Here is a 19,588-nt window from a genome sequence, read left to right as displayed (position 1 = left end):
TGTGATCTTTATTATTTCGTCGTTAGGACAACTGCATAAAGGCCATAATCTAATAGCGAATTTTCTTTGAGACAATCCAAGAGCCATTGTTTACTTAAATGATGACAAGACGCACGATATTTCGATCTACAATAACTTAATGTAATATTGGGTGGATGGCAGGTTTCGTGTATAATTAAATTGGCTAATTTTTTATTTGTGGTAACACTACCACCATTAGCTATAAAACTCTCTCTTAATTTATCAGCATCGTTCACATTATTGAAATAGGCAGTTAGATTTTTAAATAGATTGCTTTTCTTTCGAATGGTTGATACATCAGCCGATTGTCCATAAGTCGTTTTTGTTGAGGTTGAGGGAGATTCATTCAATTGCTGTTTTACGATATTTTTGGAAGACGTCGTGGGTGGCTCATCCACTTCTTTTTTAATTTCCTTTTTCAACACAAAATCAAGTGTCAATTGTTTTTTAGCCGTAGATGTTTTGCTTTCTTTTTTGACGTCTTTTTCCACTTTGATTTTTTTATTTTCCACAAATTCTTCGTCTTGATCTTCATCAGGTGTATTTATGGATTTTCTTTTCTTATTGCTGGTTGACGGTGTTGTTTTTGCTTTCTTTTTACTGCTGCTTTGTGGGCTGTCATCCATGGGTTCTTGTTTTATTTCTCGTTTTGGTGTTGTTGTGGAATCTTTTAAATTAAGTTTACTATTTATTTTCACTTTATCCTCTGATTCCTCATCACACCCCTTTATTAATAAATCCACATTGACATTATTCTTTGAGGCTTCATACATATTTTCCAAATGTTCAAGATTATTGGCCTCCTTGGCTGTTTTATCATCCCGCAAACGTGTTATGCGTGGAAATCGTATTGATATACCCGAGGCGGTATGTTCATTAGATTTTGTATATTCCGCTCCTGTAATTTCCCAAACTGGCATAACCTTCGGATCTTTGGCAATGAAATCCGGTACTAAGGGTTTGTTACACAAAAACCATGTTGGCAAATGTTTTGGATCGGATCTTTCCATTAATTTCATTAAATGATCATGCATCTCAAGGCGTGTCTGATCATCCAACCCTGTATGCACCTTGGTAACAGTTTTCCACAGATGATCACGTTCATCATAGCAACCCATTAGAAAGATGCTAAGAACTCCACCTTTTTTACCCGAACCATATGATGCACCCAATACCACTAAATCTGCTGTATCTGCCATACGACCACCAAATAGATAATCTTTCTTAACCTTAAGCCATCCTCTCTTGCCGGGTTGATATGTACCGGATGGATCTTTTAGCACAACACCTTCTAAATGGGCTTTCAAAACTTTAGCAGTCATTAGGGATAGTTCAGTTTTTGTCTTCAGAAAATGTGATTCGGATAGTTGTACATAGTTACGTATGGGTGTTATATTATCTTCGAGAATTTTTCGACGTTGTCGAAGGGGGCTGTGTGGAAAGAAAAGCAGATATGAAATATATTTTAGGAAATAATGAACAATAAGAATTCCAATGTATAAAAACTCTGTTGAAGGCCAATGTTCACAGAAGACATGTACGAGGTTTACAATTTATAGAAGAACTGTAGGAGTTTTCAATTTATAAAAGCCCTGTCGTAGGTCCCTGTTTATAGATGGCGTATAAAAGTCTTTCATTTCTAAAAAACCATCATGAGTCCTGCAGAAATTATTTTGAAAGAAGATAATTGTGCGGCTTATCTATGCTTCCTTATGTTACTTACGTATTGGTTAGATCTTCTCCCTTAAACAATATGCAATCGAATACAAAAAGACAAACTTCGGCATGTTGATATTCTTTCTTTTTGTGGGCACCCAGTGAACCAAATGGCAACAATTCCCCACTCAAAGTGTCAACCAATATTATTTCCGAATCCAATATCATATCACCAGCTCCAGGAAAGGCCTAAATACACGAAAACATATTATAATGTAAACAGAAAATGCCCCTCAACTACCTTTGGTATCATTTCCTTGAAACGCTTAACTTTGTGATCCATAACTGGCTTTAAATTACGGCTAAAGAATCTATAAATCAAAAATAATATAACAATATTATTAATGAAAGAAATGAAATCAAAAGGAAACTCACTTAAACTCATTTCCCTGTTTGTGTATTTGCACTCGCTCGCCATCATATTTAATTTCACTGAATAGACCCGAAGGACTTTTTCGAAAGGCCTCCTCCACGGAGTTGCAAGCATTAGCCAACATTGGTGCTATGGGTGTCATAACTTGTACAGAACCAGCTGCTGCCTTGCCCTAAGAAATAATATATTTGAATATTTTTTTCTTTTTAATTTTCGTATTAGTTTTGTTTTTGTATTCACTTACTTTCTTGCCTTTGGCTTTTGGCTCGGCTGCAGTGAAGATATTATTGCCCTCGGTTTTCTTAAAAGCAAATTGTTTGACAACTGCTGAGAGATCTCTTGTGGCCTGATATGCAGAATATGCCATGGGGCCAAATGCCGCCAAGACATGACTAGCTTTTGCATTCATTCGTAAATCTTGATTTATTATGCGGATAATCTGAAACAAGATTAAATACACACATACATATTTAAGAAATACAATTTCTAGAAAAACAAATATTTAAATAAAAATTTTAAATAAATAAATAAATCTACGCCTCTAACAGTCCAGTCCAGTACAGTTTCTTAAACCCTCTTAAGTAATCCACGCCTCTGAGAATCCTTCAGAAAATATTTTTAAGAAATCCATGCCCCCACGAGTCTTTAAAAAATATTTTTAGGAAATATATCTTCAAAAAAATATTAACAAATTCAAGATTCCAATTGTCCTTCAAAAAATATTTTAAGAAATCTGCTCATATAAGAGCACAATTTTTTTTAAGAAATCGGTGCTTAATAATCCTCTAATTTATTAGTCCTTCAAAAAAAATATAAAATCCGTAATGACGTCTTTCGATTCGTCTATAAAGACCTCTTCTTTTCGTATATTAAGACTTCCTCCTGTTCGTCTATAAAGACTCCCTTATCTCCCTTCTGTTCATCTAAAAATACTCCCTCCTTAAAATTATTCTTCAAAAAACCACATCTGTAGTAGTCCTTAAAACTATGTATTCTTAAAAATTACACATTTTTCAATTATATTACCCCACATAAATTTTCCCCAAAGGACATACCGTCTTCAAATCCTGTGACGTAGTTTGTTTACACAGCTCCCTCAGCAGTCCGGTTTGTTCATCCTCTTTGGTACGTTGTTCCAATTTCACGAGAAATTCTTCAACATCTTGTAAATACAATGAGCTATCCTTTTGGGGTTTCAGCTTATTCGATGTCTCAAAAAATTTACGCAATGTTTCGGAGACATCACCCTCTTGAAAAAAGAAAATTTAACTTTCTAATTTAAAAACAGAATTTAATAAATTAAACATGTTTCTTATTGTAGCTTACCCTGTTCCAAATCCAATTGCATTTCATGGGCATCCGTTTGAAAGAGTCTTGAAAACAACTTCAACATTTGTTTATTTTTTAAATTGTAGACACGCTGTGAATCGGAGGGTATTAACATGCGAACCCATAACAGCAAATCGCCCTTGAATTCCTTTTTGTTGCATCCTTTCTTAAAGAAATTTTGTAAAATTTGTGCCTTATTTAAATAACTTCGTTCCACTGCTATTTCATCACAGATTCGGGTAAAGGTAAACAGACGGTTGTCTTCAACGCGATACATTCTCGTAGATCCCAAATAAAATTGTTTACAATTATAAAAACCAATTAGACGACACTTTTTAAAAACAAATTGTATCATACAGAACACAAATTACAACAAAACATATATAAACAATTATTTAATTTTTTAAAATATTCAACACTTTACAAATAAATAAAAACAAAACAAATTGAATGAGGAAATGTAGGGTGTGCACAATCGAAAAGGGGAAAATAGCGTTAGGGTTGTAGAACAGAACAGCTGTTTTACATGGGGATTCGACAATTTAAAGTGTTGCCATATTAAAGAATATAAATTCAACAAAAATTTGGGCAAATTAATCATCAATAACAAAAATTTCGAAAAAGTGGTATAAAACAGTATGTACATTAGAACTTTTACCCCACTTTGTCATGGTATAATAATTGAAGGTAACAGCAAGTGTTGTTGTACAACAAACGATACAACAACCACATGGAAATTTGTTGTTGTAAGTTATACTAGTGTCAACGTCATTTGACAGAAAAATGTAAAAAAATAAACAAATTATATTTATTTTGAAAATGTTATATTTTCGAATCCTCGAAAGAAATTTTGAAAAACATGAATGAAAATCTATCAAATTTATATTTCTATCGCTTCCACAACTTTCGTATAATTGAGCCATTGCCATTTATATGTGAAACACATATGGAAATGCTGGGAATTGCGAGTTATTCCATGAAGAAAGATTTGCTTCGTCAAACTTTCCCAGCAGGCAGATTGAGTAAATTGAAAACGGGAGCACATTTAATAAAGAACAATTTCAAATTGTATGCGTTCCTAATTTTCCTGTTGGGTGATTATTAAAAACATAATTTGTCAAATTCATATTGACACTAGTATTACGTTGGAATCAAATCAGCTGGGATTTGCTGTTACCTTTTATAATTGTACCATGCCACTTTGTTAGACAGACAGAGGTCACCATTCAGCACGGTTTCTCATTTATGGGTGCACCTGATAGCTCCCGAATGGGGCTTATTGTCGGTGACTCCGAGGCTTATTAAGGTGTCGGCAGACTCCTTATATCCTGGCCGCTATTTACAGTCTAACGCTATCAAATTGTAGCCGTTCTCATTATCAGACACGCGTGTAACGATAATGATTACCATTGTTCCTTCCATTAGGTCAGCCGAACCGAAACGGCCTTTCTCGGCCAACGTCTGCCACCTCAGCACATTGTGTAAAAGCAAAAGCCCCTCAAAGGGGCTTAAGGTCATTGACTTCCTTAATAAGGTGTCGGAAGAATCGGTCGTCACAGAAGACCTCGAAAGTTGCTGCGAAGACTTATCCGACTTTCGACAGCCTTTGGAACAAACACTGAAAACATGTAAATGGCCTCAGTCTCGTGTTTGGCCCATGCCTTGATGCTATCAGTGGGGTTTTAACTGTACGCGAGGTAGAAATTCGATCTACCGGAAGTTCTTTAGAGGCCTTATGAAGGTAGTTTCTTTTGTGCTTCTTCAGCAAATTGCCCTCGTCTGTCAAAGACCCCCTTCAGCAGACCCTGAAGGTTCCTATAAATACTTGTCAATAGTTTCGGTCTCGTATTTGTCCCATGCCTTAATGCTATACAATGTGTTTCTTTTATTGTCGCCATGGTAGAGGGCCCACTAGAGGTAGACACTGTATGAGAGGTAGAAATCCGATCGCTCGGAAGTTCCCTACAGGCTTTAGATAGTTCATTTCTTTTAAACTTCCTCAAAACCTTCTAAGTGTTCCTTGACCCAGGAGAAATCCTTCTCGCTGATCATGTTGAAGTCCTTATTTACGTATCGATGGCAGTACCGAATTGTCCTCGTCTACAAAAATCCTTTCAGAAGACCCAGAAGTTCCCCGTGAAGACTTTTCAATCATTTCGTTGGTTTTCTTTATTGTTACCTTGGTTGAATCCCTTCTCGCTGACCATGTTTGGGTCCTTATCTACGTATCGTTGGATGTAGCAAATTGCCTCCGAAGACTCCCTTCCGCTGTTGATCGTTTGTGAATACTACCTTCTGCTCGTCTAAGAAAAGGCACCCTTCACCTCGTCTAAGAAAAGACTCCCTTCAGCTCGTCTAAGAAAAGACCCCCTTCAGCTCGCCTTTAAAAACTCCCTTCAGCTCGGGGGAATAAATATCATCGAGAAAATGTTTTACCATCATCAGATTTTTTTTTTTTTTAATTTCAAATAAATGTTATCTCTTCTTTTCAGGCAACTTTCGTGAAATCTTCGAATCTCGTTTCAACAAAACCGGCACATTTGACACAAATCATCTGTTCTCAGCAGTAACGACAGCGGCAGCACGTATGACAAGCCTTAACATGGTGTCCTCGTCGTCCATAAACACAGGGCGTATCGAATGTATTTATGAATTTTTTGCCGCCAAACCAAATGAACGAGTACAAATAAAATTTCTAGATTTTAATATACCGACGGATAAAAATTCCACAGAATGTAAACCGAATGATTCGCTGCAGCTGCTGACTCAAGTCAAGGGGAAATATGAAGTTATGGATTGGTATTGTGGTGCTTTTCTGCCGAAACCTATTATGTCGACGGGACCAAAATTAATGTTGCAATTCATAGGGCGATATCCTCCGAGTGGTCAGGCGAAAATCGGTTACTATGGATTTAAGGCTGAATATACATTTTTAACAAGTAATAGTAACACAAATTCATAAAATTAACCAAAAAACTAATTTGTATATTCTATTTCAGATTATGGCATCACAACTGGCGTCCAATTGGGCAACAACTGCAGCTTTGCCTACAACAGTACGGACAAGAAAATGGGCTATTTTACTTCGCCAAATTTCCCCGGCCTATATCCGAAAAATATCAATTGCCATTATTTCTTTTATGGTGAATTGGATGAGAAGGTTATAATACGTTTTAGTTACTTCGATGTGGAGGGTGTGGGAAGGTATGCAATTTCTTTCATAATAATAAAATTTAATTAATAAATGTGTTTCCTAAATTATTTTCAATTTTAAAGCAGCTGTGAACATCTTACCGCCAGCGATTACGTAGAGTTTTCCAATTTCCTTAGCACCGATCGTAAATTTCCCAAATACTGTGGTAAACGTGACAAATTTGAAATACGTTCCGATGATCGTTTCTTTCGTGTAACATTTTATTCGAATGATCGTTTCGATCGTAGTGGTTTTCGTGCCTATTATGAATTTGAAGGTAAATCAACGCCAGCCGAAAATACCTCAGTACAAAGTTATGTATTTAGCAAAGGATCAACTCTAAATGTAGATTGTATGAATGTTATTGGAATAATGTGTTTAGTAATGCTAAAGTTGTTTTAATTTAAAATAAATTAAGTCGATCATTAATATTATTTGTTGTAGTTTTAGAAATGTGTTATGTGATTTTAACATTTTTGTTGTGAAATACTGTAATAAACTAATCTGTAATACAAAAACTCTGAGATTTAACATCTGAAAGGTTCAAAAGTAGCAAATTTATTACGAGAATCCAATTTACTAAAACAACGGCCAATGTTGGACGCCAATTTTGAAATAATGCAATATCTTGTACTCAGGAAATTTCCTAAAATGATAAATTCTATGTTGGGCGCCAATTCTGAAGTGCGACTTTAAAAAAGAGCTGAGGAGAAATTTATAGATGAGCAAAAGGGATTCTTTGTAAACGAGCTCTATGTTGGGTGCTAACTTGAAAAATGAGAAGCTCCATGTTGGGCACCAATTTGAAAAGAATTAAATTTCACGTACTCACGAAATTTCCTTATTATATTAAAAAACATATGTTTATAACCGCGGCGAAGGGGGTTGGCGTGCGAATTTTTAAACGAGCTGAGGGAGTCTTTGTTAACGGACTAAAGGGGGTTTTAAAGACAAAGTAAAGGGAGTTTATAAAGACGACCTAAAGGTTTATAAAGACGATAGATAGATCTGAAGTTAGTATTTAGTCGTTTCATTCGGATAACATATGTAGATGCTGTTCATCGTAAAAAATTAAAACAGGAAAATAAGAAATAGAATGACAAGAAGAAGATTGTGTTAAGATGATAACTCACCCAATACAGTTTCCCGACAAAGCAAAGGTGATGAGATATATATCAGAGAAAAAGGTCAGTGTCAGTGTGTATTTAACAAATATTCGGCATTGTACATCTACATAGTCGATAGTTTCCGTACCATATTCGTCCTCGCATAAACGACAATAGTCCATATCAATGGCTTCCCATTTTGAAGTGAGAGATTTGATTTTGCAGTGACCTGCTATGATCCCCCACAGTTATATTTATCTCTTTTTCACTAAGAGAAATCGCCGAGAAAACATACAGATCTGTAATAAGAAAGCTGTAAGATTTTATAGAAGAGAGAGGATCTAGATAAGGTTGACCTATAGACCCCAACTTAGAATTTAATGTAGGTTTGGAAAAAATTTTAGATTAGCAAAGTTTGAATCAAATCAGTCATTCTGTTGTCTTGGTATGGGATTAACAAATTTTAAAAATGTTGACACTTTTTCGTAAGGAAAGAAAGATGGGGCCAACGGGTTCATATTTAAGCTTGATATATGTAAGTAAAATATATTACGATGTGCAAACTTTGGATGAAATTGGATATTCTGTCCTCCCTATATGAGATTTACTAATTTTCAAGATGTTGACCTTTGGTGGAGGTGGTACTAGGGGGAGTGGACCGATAAGTCCCATCTTCAATATTATAGTTCAGTTTAGTATGTATGGGATAGTTCGAACGCATGCAGTAAGAAAATTAATTCTCAGCACATTATTGACCATTTTGTGTGGGATGTACCAGAAGGAGTGGACCGGTGGGTCCCATCATCCAAACTGTAATTTAATTTCTAAGAAATATTATGATGTACATATTTGATATCAAATCGGACATTCCACAACATTGGAATAAAAAATTTTCAAAATGTTTAACCAAGGTGTATTTAATAAGGTGTAAGTGACAATCATATGGTTTCAAGCTTTTTTCTTTATTGTTTGTAAAGTAAATTGTCAAAAACATTTTCAATATTATATTTCGATTTCATGAATGGTCTTTAAATTTATGATTTTTTAATAATAAAAATTCATACGCAGAGGCGGACGGAAAGGAAACCTAGGCTTAAATCAGTTATAACACCGTTCGCCGATTGGTCCACATATTTTATATTATGTATGGAAATCTGTCCATTCATAAAATCGAGGAGATTATGTTAGCCTATATTGGAATCGGCCCTTAGTGCTTGTCACAATCCTCGGCGGAGGTTAAATACGACTATGGAAAGATTTTATACGGTCAACACAATTTCCATGATTTAGTCTTTGGTCGGGGATTTATGTCCCTTCGATTTTCTTTAAGAAGGCAAGATTTGAAGCCACTCCATAGAAAAAACTGATGGTAATTCACAATATAAACAACATCACAAAGAGCCATGGGCTGCATGTGGGCAACTTAAAATTAATCGCGACCAGGTCGTAAACTTTATTTTTCACTGACCTAAAAACGCCAATGACCCAAGAATACACAAATTCATTAATTATTCCTCAAAGAATAGTTCTTGGCAAAAATAAATTAATAATTTGTTTTGTTTATATTTGTCAAAAACTTATTGTCAGCATGACAATTTAATTTCTATAACAACAATGTTGTTTTTGTAAAATATTTGTTTTTGTATCTGATGCATACACCTTATTAAATACACCTTGTGTTTGACCTTCGTGAGGGAGGTACCAGAAGGATGGGCCCCATCTTTGGAATCGATCTAGGATAGGTTAAAATATTACGATGTGTTATGTTTCAGGGTGCGCAAAAATTCGGTTGCGGGTGATTCAAAATACATTCCATTCGTTTTGTGCTCATTTTACAAATGAATTTATGGCGATAAATTCTTTACCAAACGAGCATTCGTCAAAGAATGTTCCCACACACATAGCGAAGGAGTGAGTGCACACAACAACGTTAGTTCGTTTGGTGGTTGAAATTCTTTCTGACATTCTCTCACGAATGAAAACAAACATTCCCGAATTCTCGCGATTCCTCAAAACGACTACAACAATAACAACAAACCTTCGTGAACTCAATAGTTGTTGGACATGTGTCTTGTTATTCCACACACTTTCTACTTCATACACATTCTTTCGTTGTTTGTGTGTTTACTTTTTTAAGATATTTTTGCTTGTTGTTGTTTTTAACAGTGCTTGCGAGCATTCACGAACATTTGTTTTTTTTTCAGTTTTTCAAAAGAATTTTCTTTAACAAGCAGTGCTTGCGAACGAATGAATCGACGACGCTTGCAGCGAAATTTTATCGTTTGTGAATTTTTTGTACAATGCGAACATTCGCGAGAGATTACAAATACTTGTTCATTCATTGTAACTTTATCATTCGCGATAAACTTAAAACATTCGAATTCTCGCCCGTTAGCATTCGTGAGAAAGAGCGTATTTTAATAATTCTTCGAACCCTGTTATGTTTGGATACACTTTGGATAATCCTTTCCTTTCATATAAGATTTACAAAATTGTGGTGTTATTTACAAATGACTTCTTTATCTCGAAGTGAGGCACCAGCGAAATTCTCATGCAGTTTATTTCGTTGGTTAGCTAAGTACTTCACTTTGTTACAAGAGACATTTGGGTATAAAAGGTTTTTTTTTGTAAAGAAGCTTTTAATAGCTTCACAAACAAAAAACTAAGGGAACTGATCAGTGGCGAGATCCGAAACTAAGGGAACTGATCAGTGGCGAGATCCGAAACTGTAGGCTTCTCTGCCTTACAATAACAAACAGACCATTTTGCACTCCCCTTTGTAGGGTATTACTAGAAAGTGTGTAAAGATAAGTCCCACCTACCAACAATATACCGGTATGATTAAAATATTTTAGCACAATTTTTTGTGCGAGGTACTAAAAGAAGTGAACCCATTTTCCCCACCTTCGAACTCAGTTTGAGTTGAAATAAATGTTACGGTGTGCACAGTTTAAACTAAATAGGACATTTCATTAGTCTAATATTAAATTTATAAATATTTTAAATGTTGACCTTTTCTGGGGGGAGGTACCCGAAAGAGTGGACCAATGGGTCTCATCTAAGACACGATCTAGACTTGGTAAATATAATAGATTTTGCAACACTTGGTTCGATTCGGTTAGTCGGTTCGCATGATATTACAACATTAATTTTCACCAAATTGTTGACCACGAAATGGATAACTATGTATCATGACCGATCATATGATAGATGGTATTAAAATTACTGGAACACACCAATAATCTCCATTATACCTGATACGGTTAATTTACGACACGTCATTTTCTAATCAGCGATATGCTCTCTCACAATACTCTACTTCTGTTTCCTTCAATACCTCTCATTCGTAAACAAATAAGAGTGCTGCCAATATATGACAATGGTGACAGTAAATGAAGGAAAACACAATTGGAGCAACAACGATTTACGGCAATAACCTTAATTTTTTATTATAATTATTCAGCATTTTAAATATAACATCAAATAAAATTTATTTTTAAACGGCATTTACATTTGAACTTTTTACCGGGTTAACCTACTCTATGAGGATTTATTTGACAAGTATACAATGGAACTTACAGTACGTTTACATTTAACCGGATTTCGTTAACCCAGTGGGTTTCAATAGTCATTTCCTTTGCATATATGTCAAATAAATCCTCATAAAGTAGGTTAACCCGGTAAAAAGTTCCAATGTACAAGGAGTTTTACATTTGAAACCCACTAGGTTAACGAAATCCGGTACAACGTAAACGTACTATTAGAAAATTAATTTACAACTAAAATCTATATACCTGTGTTTGTAATTTTGAATATTATTCTTTGACATTTGTAGGAACTACGCCATTACGAAAAATGGAAAGAACATTTATTTTAAAAAAAGTTTAAATTTTTTGGTTAAATATCAAAAAGGGCACGTCTTATTGCAAAATCCTCTACAACTATATTTTATTTTGAAATTTTATCAACGTTTTGTTTTAATTTTTACCAAAATCGCTAAACATTTTACCCTCGCCACCAATGAAATATCGCCCAAACGTTTTCATTGTGCGTTGAACGTTCAGACGTTTTCTCTTTGACATCGATTCTGTTCAGTGTGCGCTGCTAATGGCAGAAAACTTTTGATAGACGTCAGTCCATCACTGCTCTTCAGTTGAAAAGCTTCTTTCAACGAAAACGGTTGAGTTGGTTCCTGTGCGGAGTTCTAAGTGGTACGTTGTGTTGCAAGGCATATTACATATTTTTTTTAATGTGTGTGGAAAAACCGCAAGTGTTTTGAAAAATATATATAAAAAGTGCAAATAATTATAATAATATAAATATTGTATAATAAAATTAAAAATACAAATTATGTGTCAAAAAAAAGAGTTTAAAAATAAAAGGGAATAATAGTGTTTAAATTTAAAATATTTGAAATTCTTTTTTCGGATTTTCCTATCCCCGCGTTTTGGCAAAAAAGAAATTGGTTAATCGAGCTTTCATTTCTAGCAGTAACAAAAAACGGCAAAACAGCAACAATAACAACAACAACACAAGCAACACATCAAACTTGGCAAAATGTTCTCACGTCCTCTGTAAGTATAAAAAAACAAACAATTTGTTTCATTTTTCTATTTAAAAAAAATTGAAATTATTTTGAAATAATGACACATAGTAGACGAAACAAAAAAATATGAATAACCTAATTTCTAGTGATGGAGATGAAGATGATGTTGGTTGGTTGTGGTGGTGGTGGAGGCTATGAAGGAAGAACTTATGCAATAGCAAAGAAAATAAAAAAGTACATCTGTTTTCTTGCTCTTGGCATTGATGCTTGGTTTTGCCCACCAACCAAACAATTCGGTTAATGTATGTTTGTTCGTGTTTCGTTTTGTTATTTTCTTCGTTTATTTTTTGCAAGGAGTAGCGCAGCTATAGCTTTAGCGCGGACGCATTGCCGTGTTTTGGGGGTAGATGGTGATGATGATGGTGTCTCCACCACAATACACCGTTTGTTGTTGTTGTTCGGTATGTGTGTATATATCTACCAATGTGTGTATACTACCTACCTACCTCTAAGTATTTTAGGTATATGGGGAAAAAGCAGACATAAATAAAAAGTGGTAGCTAGTTGATGGTTCTCACAACATCCATGTCTAGTGCGATAGCATCACAACAACAATCAGGTGTTTGTTTTCAAAGTGCATATTTAGAAGGGATGGATAGCTGTGGATGGGATATCAGCTTTCACCATGATCTCAGCAAAAATTCTATTTACCCAAAAAATAAGAACAAATATTATTTGTTTGTTGTTTTCGTTTGAAGAAAATTATTGAAAAGTGCACGTCATGTCATGTTTATCTACAGATGACAGATAAGTAAAATCTGTCATGTCAAAACAGTAAAACTCAATAGATGAAAATCCATTTATAAGGGTTTATTTTAAAATTATATGTATGTATGTATTTGATTTCCGATTGTTTCATTGTTAAAGAATATTCAAAATCTGTACGAATTGATAACGGATAAATGCTGATAAGGTTTTAAGATAGATACCAAAAAAATATGCGGAAAATTGATGGATTAAATAAGATTAGGCATATAATATGCAAAATCCGTATTCGTACACCGACTTAATATTATAGATTTACAATGTATTGAATCAAATAAGAAGATATTCCAGAACTACATATAGATCTATTATTTTTATGGAAGAAAAACAACAAAATTTTTGGCATTATATTGTCTGGACTGAGCTTACCGAAGTTATGTATACAGTAGATATTGGATATAAGCACATCTCATATAAGAAAAAATCGCATATAAAAAAGATTATCAAAAACACCGAGCTTATACTTTCTTATATCCGATAATTAAATATGAGAAAAAACGAATATAAGAAAGAAATCTCCAGCTTTTTTTGAGGTTCTTATATCCGATATCTACTGTACCAATTTCATTATTCAGCCGGCGGATGGCGGAGTTTTCATTATATGGATGACAAAAAAACCGAATTCGTACAGAGTAAATTAAAAAAATTAAACTTATTAAGCATTCTAATCAAATATTTTATTGGATATCCCTTTTGTTTCGATTCGATTAGTTTGGAGATTAAATCGGATGATATTTGATTCCATTCCGTTGGTATTTGATCCCATTCCGCGTTTAAGACTTTTTCAGGTGCCTCACGTTTCTGATGCTATAATGTTTTTTTTTTTTTTAATTGAACACAAATTCCCAAAAGGATTGAGATTTGGGCTATGAAGTCGTGTTTTGAGGTTTTTGGGAAAGTTATACAGGATCCATAGCCTGCAATATAGAACAGAATGTTAGGAATAATTATCCGGTTGAAAGTAAAATCTCACGAGATCCCCATTTTCACTGCACTATAATCCTTTACTGTCACGATTGTTTCAACAAAATGGAGGTTTTCAACTCCAGCTGCAGAAAAACAAACCCATACCATCACCATGCTTGAATATTTTTTTACGCGTCCATCCGATATTTATACCCCTGACCACACTTGTAGTATTTGTAATAGGCAAAAGAAAAAGAGATAGACACATGGTTCCTTTTGAGAATATGCAAAGAATCATTTTTTGAGTCAATCTGTGCATGTACGTCCGTCTGCCTGACCATGTTAAATTTTAAACAAAGTACAGGTCGCATTTACAATCCTCATTGGATGAAATTTGGCACAGCTCATTAATTTTACCCAAGGACGAACCCTATTGAATTTGGGGAAAATAGTTTCAGATTTAAATATAGGTGCACCAAAGTCGCTATATATCATTCGATTTTGGCCATGGTATAATAATAGAAGGTAACAGCAAGTGTTGTTGTACAAAAAACGATACAACAACCACATGGAAATTTGTTGTTGTAAGTTCTACTAGTGTCAACTCATTTGACAGAAAAATGTAAACAAACAAACAAATTATCACCAAATTATTTTTATTTTGAAAATGAAATATTTTCGAATCCTCAAAATAAAAATTGAAAAACATGAATGAAAATCTATCAAATTTATATTTCTATCTATTCCACATCTTTCCTATAATTGAGCCATTGTCATATATATGTCTAACACATATGAAAATGCTGGGAAATAGCGAGTTATTCCTTGAAGAAAGATTTGCTTCCTCAAACTTTCCCAGCAGGCAGATTGAATAAATTGAATACAGGAGCACATTTAATAAAGAACAATTTTAAATTGTATGAGTTCCCAATTTTCCTGTTGAGTGATTTTTAAAAACATAATTTGTCAAATTCATATTGACACTAGTATTACGTTGGAATCAAATCAGCTGGAATTTGCTGTTACCTTTTATAATTATACCATGGATTTTGGCATAGCGTACTGAATTATGCCATATTACACTTTTCCTGAGAAGAATTGACACCCAATGAGCCAAGTCGGTTAAAAAAGTTACCAAAATATCGAATAATGAAGATATCGTTATAAAAAATTACAAATTATCCGTTATCTGCAGGATACACCAAAACGCGAAAACGAGCGATATATTCTTAATCACAGTTTTTAGAATATATAATTTATAAGGTCTCCAGCGAATATTTTGAGGTGTTGCAAACGGAATGACAAACGAATATTTTCAAATGTCTGTATTTTTATAATAATACCTTTTTATATATCTGTTCCTACATAATTATATGTAGAACAGTCATACTTCCGCAGATATGGGGTTTCCAAGATAACAAAAAACCCACTATTTACATTCTAGGTTTTTCCCAACCTGATAAGGGCTATATTTGAGTCACATCGCACCAGAGGATATATCGTTCGGTTATTGCATTCACGCAACAAAAAAGCAAACATTTTCATAAGTCAATTTTTCCTAGTATATGTATATGTAACCAATAGACAAGATCCCTGGTGGAAGGCTGACTTTGATCTTTCTATTATGGGCAATTGGATACTTGGAATACATGAAGAAGTATTTAAAGATGTTATATTCAAGAATATATAATTTATGTACAGTCGAAATCGTTTATAACGACGTCTAGGGGACCGACAAAGTCGATCGCTATCAAATAAAGGGCAAAACCTTTCTCGGCACTCTGGATACAGTCGATATAACCAATATATTGTTATAAATGGCGTTGTTATAAACGATTTCGACAGCACGTCCAATATTTCGTACGATATCAAAATATCTACATTAACATTTGGATTTCTGTTTAATCGTTGTTGGAAACAAATGCATAATTCGGTGTTCCTTTTTTGAACACTATATTTGATTATTTTTCGACATTTCCAATCATATCAAAATTCAAATACATCCGAAATGCCTGAATGACAAATGTAGACAGACAGAAAGTCTGAAAATTAAACTAAATTTGTTGTTATACTATTCGGATAAATCCAGTTGCCAAAAATGTTCGGCTAAATTGAGCAGAGTGATTTTTCTATACATACATATGTTACTGACATATATATGCACATTACTATTCTATGCAAAAATGTCAACCTTTGATTTCACACATAATTTTGCCAAAATATAATTTCATTTCATTTCTGTTTTGTTTTTATTTTTTATGGCAAATGCCTTTTCTAAACAACGCAAGGTCATAATGGACGTTTATATATATATATATATATATGTCACTGTGCCAAATTGCCAAAAAATAATAAACAATAAATATTTTCAAATTATATTGCTATACATTTGTTCATATATGTATGTACATATATAACATAACAAATTGTATTTATTTTTTAATAATCAAATTCATTGATGTAAGAAAAAAACACAAGTTTTACGATAATAACTATTGACAATGATTATGATTCAAAATGGCCAATAGTTTCCTTATATATTGGCCTTCAATAGATTATAAACATATGTACATGTTTGCAGGTATGTTAGTATGATAGCGCCATCGATTGTGTGCTATCCCATAATGTTGTGTCTTATTTAATTTACAGTGTCATAAGAATTTTAATTACACTAGAATAAAAATTGTCATGAGTATAAAAGGAACAGCGTAATTAGATTAATTGTGATTATATCATTTCTTTGCAAGATATATATTTTATACATTCGAATTAATTATATTATAAAATTACGTTTCTATATTGGCATCTTTATTAAAAGTGAAATAACAAAGAATTCACGGGGTATTCATTTTTATCGTTAAAAACCTCTTATTGAAGATTTTATTTTATGTCACTTCATGCACCAATATGTTTCCATTAGACGGGGTGGACCGATGGACCTATGTTCCAACATTATGCAGACAAGTTTAAAATATTGGGTTGGGGAAAAGGAAATCCATTATTTTTCCGCAGATGGCTGTACTGATAGATTTCTTGTAAAGTATCGATCAAACAGTTTCAGAATTATGCTCGTTAGAAGGGTGACATTTCGCAGTAAAAAAATGTTTTTTGTTTGGTGCATTCAGTGGTACGTTACAGGGGAGTTGCCAAACTCCTAATGGGCCCGTCTGGCCCGGGTGGATCTTCGGATCCCCCGTGGACTGAAATAATTAATTAAGATGGTTAGAAAGAACAGGAGAAATAATTATACGGTGCAGTGAGTTAAAAACCCAGTACCAGCGACAATCGTTTCTGAGACCACAAGCCACATGTCGTCGAGATCAAGCGATTGTGATGGATTCTTTTGCACCTGCAGCTGTACCAAAATTCAAATGGAAAACGAGCTAGCCAAGACTGATACTAATCAGACTAGGAATGACAGGACTGTAGTTCTGGGAGGGAACGACCTACATGTGACCCTTAGTGCTATTCGAGATAGTCTAGAGGAGCAGAGTAGGGAACTCTTCTACCGACTGGACTGGCTTATACCGGGAAGAGTAAAGTGTGGATACACTTCCGGGGGAACTGCTGCTAAATCTTACCCTCAATATTACTAAATCTTACCCTCAATCTTACTAAATCTTATCGGTGATTTCGACCAATCTTATCGGTGATTTCTACACATGAGGATTGCTGTGGCATCAACGAAGGAAATGTAGACCCTGTTGACCAACTGAATACAAGTCTGACTCCAACAGGTGCTGTGACAATAAGCTTCAAAGGCAGACCGCGACTGAAGCGATGTCCGACGATTGGGGAATCTATCGAGGTCGGAACTGCCCGAGAAGCATCCGATGCGAAGCAATATAAACGTGCCGTATATTATCTCCGCAATCTCATCATTGTCAAGATTAATTTTCGTAAGGAAGTTCTAAAGAACTTGCCCACATGAGCTCTAGATGGACAGGATCTCCCTCCCGAAACAGACAGCTCGATCAAAAGTCTCCAAGGAGAGCTCGGAACCGAGCAAAGTAGTAGAGTCGGCGAAGCCCACTGTCTCTGACAAATGTGTGAAACTGACTTCTGATCCGAAGCCTAATCCGAGTCAAAAGACTATGAAAAAGCTGTTGAGCATACCCTGACACAAACAGTCATCCATAAGGGTGATCGATGTGTGGAGGCTCTGTCTCAAAGCCCGATTCTACGCCGATTGACAAAGGTGAAGTGGTTGGTGAAGCGTTGGTCGGAATGGGAAGAAGGGCAAGTCTGGCAAGGAACAATCATATTCTGGAAGAGCGAATACTGCCCCGCAGAACAAATCTGAGAAGCGCATTCGCTCATCAGAAGATTCACATCCTTCACCCAAGAAGACGATGACTTGACGTCTGACTGACCCATTGACCTCGTGTGCAGCTTTCGTTGAGCAACAAACTGCGTAGAAGAAACCTAGTACAGAGAAGGCATCAGCCTCCTATGGAAAAGCTAACTCCAAATTCAAGGTCAAAGGCAGAAAAAGTCATACGACAGACCAATTACGGTAGCTGCTGACGAAGACCTTCAAGTGGCAATCATCGACAAATCTGATATTTATGGTAAAATTAGCAATAGTCACTGGTTGCTCTTTGAAGTAAGCCTTCGGTCGGCTATCGTCTGTGGATCGGACCAAGGGGATTAGTTTGGCAGTGCCACATGCAGAGGTGTGCTAAAGTAATAAACTGCTTGAACAGCAAATCGAGGGATTTACTTGTGAGAACTGTTGACGGCTTTGGGGCACTCTGGAAAGGGGTCAACCTTGCTGCGATCTTCTTATCTGAGATCCCATCCAGACAGATTCTCTCAGCCTGGGTTGCCCACCTTCGGTGGACAAGGAACTTCTGCTGAAAATGTTAACGCTGCATAATCCCAGCCTCCAGGTCTGTTGTCAGTCTTACTTCTTGTAATGAGGATGTAGGGATGGTTGCAAAAGTGGCAGTTGACCCACATGGGAGGCTTACATCAGATAGCGTGGGGGAAAATTGAACATTGATTCAGGATGGGTTCGGTTTCAACTGAGCACATCTCATGAAACTCAATAAGAGTGGGAAAGCGGCAAAGGTTGCGCATCTTGCAGATTAATCTGTTTTAAACCATTTACAATTGACCAGAAACGGTCAGAATTCGCCAACAGGAGAGGTGTCGTGTTCCACTAGGACAATGGGGCATATTTGGCCCAAATCGGACATCTTTTTCCCCAACCTAATATTAAGTTGTGCAAAGTTTGGTTCAAATCGAAAATAGTCCGTTCGTCTGATATTATAAAATGAATTTTCAACAAATTGTTGACCATTTTTATAATAGTTACCGTAGGGAGTGAACGGATGGGTCCTATTTTTTAATTTCAATATAGTTTGAAAGTTTGGATCCGATCTTTGGATTGGATCTAAGCTTGCTGAAAATATTACGATGTGCAAAGTTTGGATGCAATTTGGATATTCCGTTCATTTCATATAAGATTTACTAAGTTTCAAAATTTTGACCCTTAGTGGGGGAGGTACTAGAAGAAGTGGACCAATATACAGGCATAATGAATATATTAGGTTGTAAATGCATTTTCA

At 35.1% G+C, this 19,588-nt stretch overlaps 3 protein-coding genes across 4 annotated transcripts in view; 2 read left to right on the top strand and 1 right to left on the bottom strand.

Moving 5' to 3' along the window:
* Nucleotides 1–11: 11 nt before the first annotated feature.
* LOC133325271 (DNA ligase 3-like) lies at nt 12–3,716 on the bottom strand. The gene is made up of 7 exons (XM_061534059.1): nt 3,437–3,716; nt 3,166–3,359; nt 2,355–2,549; nt 2,113–2,276; nt 1,979–2,048; nt 1,745–1,926; nt 12–1,452 (listed from the first exon to the last, which is right to left on the bottom strand). The coding sequence occupies exons 1-7, from the start codon at nt 3,714–3,716 to the stop codon at nt 12–14; spliced, it is 2,526 nt and encodes an 841-aa protein (XP_061390043.1).
* Nucleotides 3,717–4,838: 1,122 nt separating this feature from the next.
* LOC133325269 (suppressor of lurcher protein 1-like) lies at nt 4,839–7,034 on the top strand. Its single transcript, XM_061534058.1, has 4 exons — nt 4,839–5,067; nt 5,932–6,378; nt 6,439–6,643; nt 6,719–7,034. Exons 1-4 carry the CDS (start codon nt 4,839–4,841, stop codon nt 7,032–7,034), a joined length of 1,197 nt encoding a protein of 398 aa, XP_061390042.1.
* A 5,226-nt stretch (nt 7,035–12,260) lies between these two features.
* The window catches only part of LOC133325278 (NADP-dependent malic enzyme-like), a 34,272-nt gene continuing 26,944 nt past the window's right edge, over nt 12,261–19,588 (top strand). For both annotated transcript variants that reach the window (XM_061534065.1, XM_061534066.1), the window contains exon 1: nt 12,261–12,312. In XM_061534065.1, the coding sequence (XP_061390049.1) occupies nt 12,296–12,312 (17 nt within the window). In that variant the 5' untranslated portion in view covers nt 12,261–12,295. The remainder of the gene's footprint in view (nt 12,313–19,588) is intronic.

This window comes from Musca vetustissima, unplaced genomic scaffold (assembly GCF_032173495.1).
Source record: "Musca vetustissima isolate MV318-11 ecotype Yass unplaced genomic scaffold, APGP_CSIRO_Mvet_v1 utg10441, whole genome shotgun sequence".
Taxonomy (NCBI): domain Eukaryota; kingdom Metazoa; phylum Arthropoda; class Insecta; order Diptera; family Muscidae; genus Musca; species Musca vetustissima.
The sequence above is the reverse complement of the archived record's forward strand: the minus strand, read 5'-3'. Positions and strand labels throughout refer to the sequence as shown.

Excerpts from the sequence above, each read along its gene's own strand:
- LOC133325271 (XM_061534059.1), bottom strand. The coding sequence starts at position 3,716 with ATGTATCGCGTTGAAGACAACCGTCTGTTTACCTTTACCCGAATCTGT. Across the intron at positions 2,550-3,165 it reads CGTCACAGGATTTGAAGACG|ATTATCCGCATAATAAATCA; the intron begins GTATGTCCTTTG and ends ATCTTGTTTCAG. Across the intron at positions 2,049-2,112 it reads AAACAGGGAAATGAGTTTAA|ATTCTTTAGCCGTAATTTAA; the intron begins GTGAGTTTCCTT and ends TTTGATTTATAG.
- LOC133325269 (XM_061534058.1), top strand. The coding sequence starts at position 4,839 with ATGATTACCATTGTTCCTTCCATTAGGTCAGCCGAACCGAAACGGCCT. Across the intron at positions 5,068-5,931 it reads GGAACAAACACTGAAAACAT|GCAACTTTCGTGAAATCTTC; the intron begins GTAAATGGCCTC and ends TCTTCTTTTCAG. Across the intron at positions 6,644-6,718 it reads GATGTGGAGGGTGTGGGAAG|CTGTGAACATCTTACCGCCA; the intron begins GTATGCAATTTC and ends ATTTTAAAGCAG.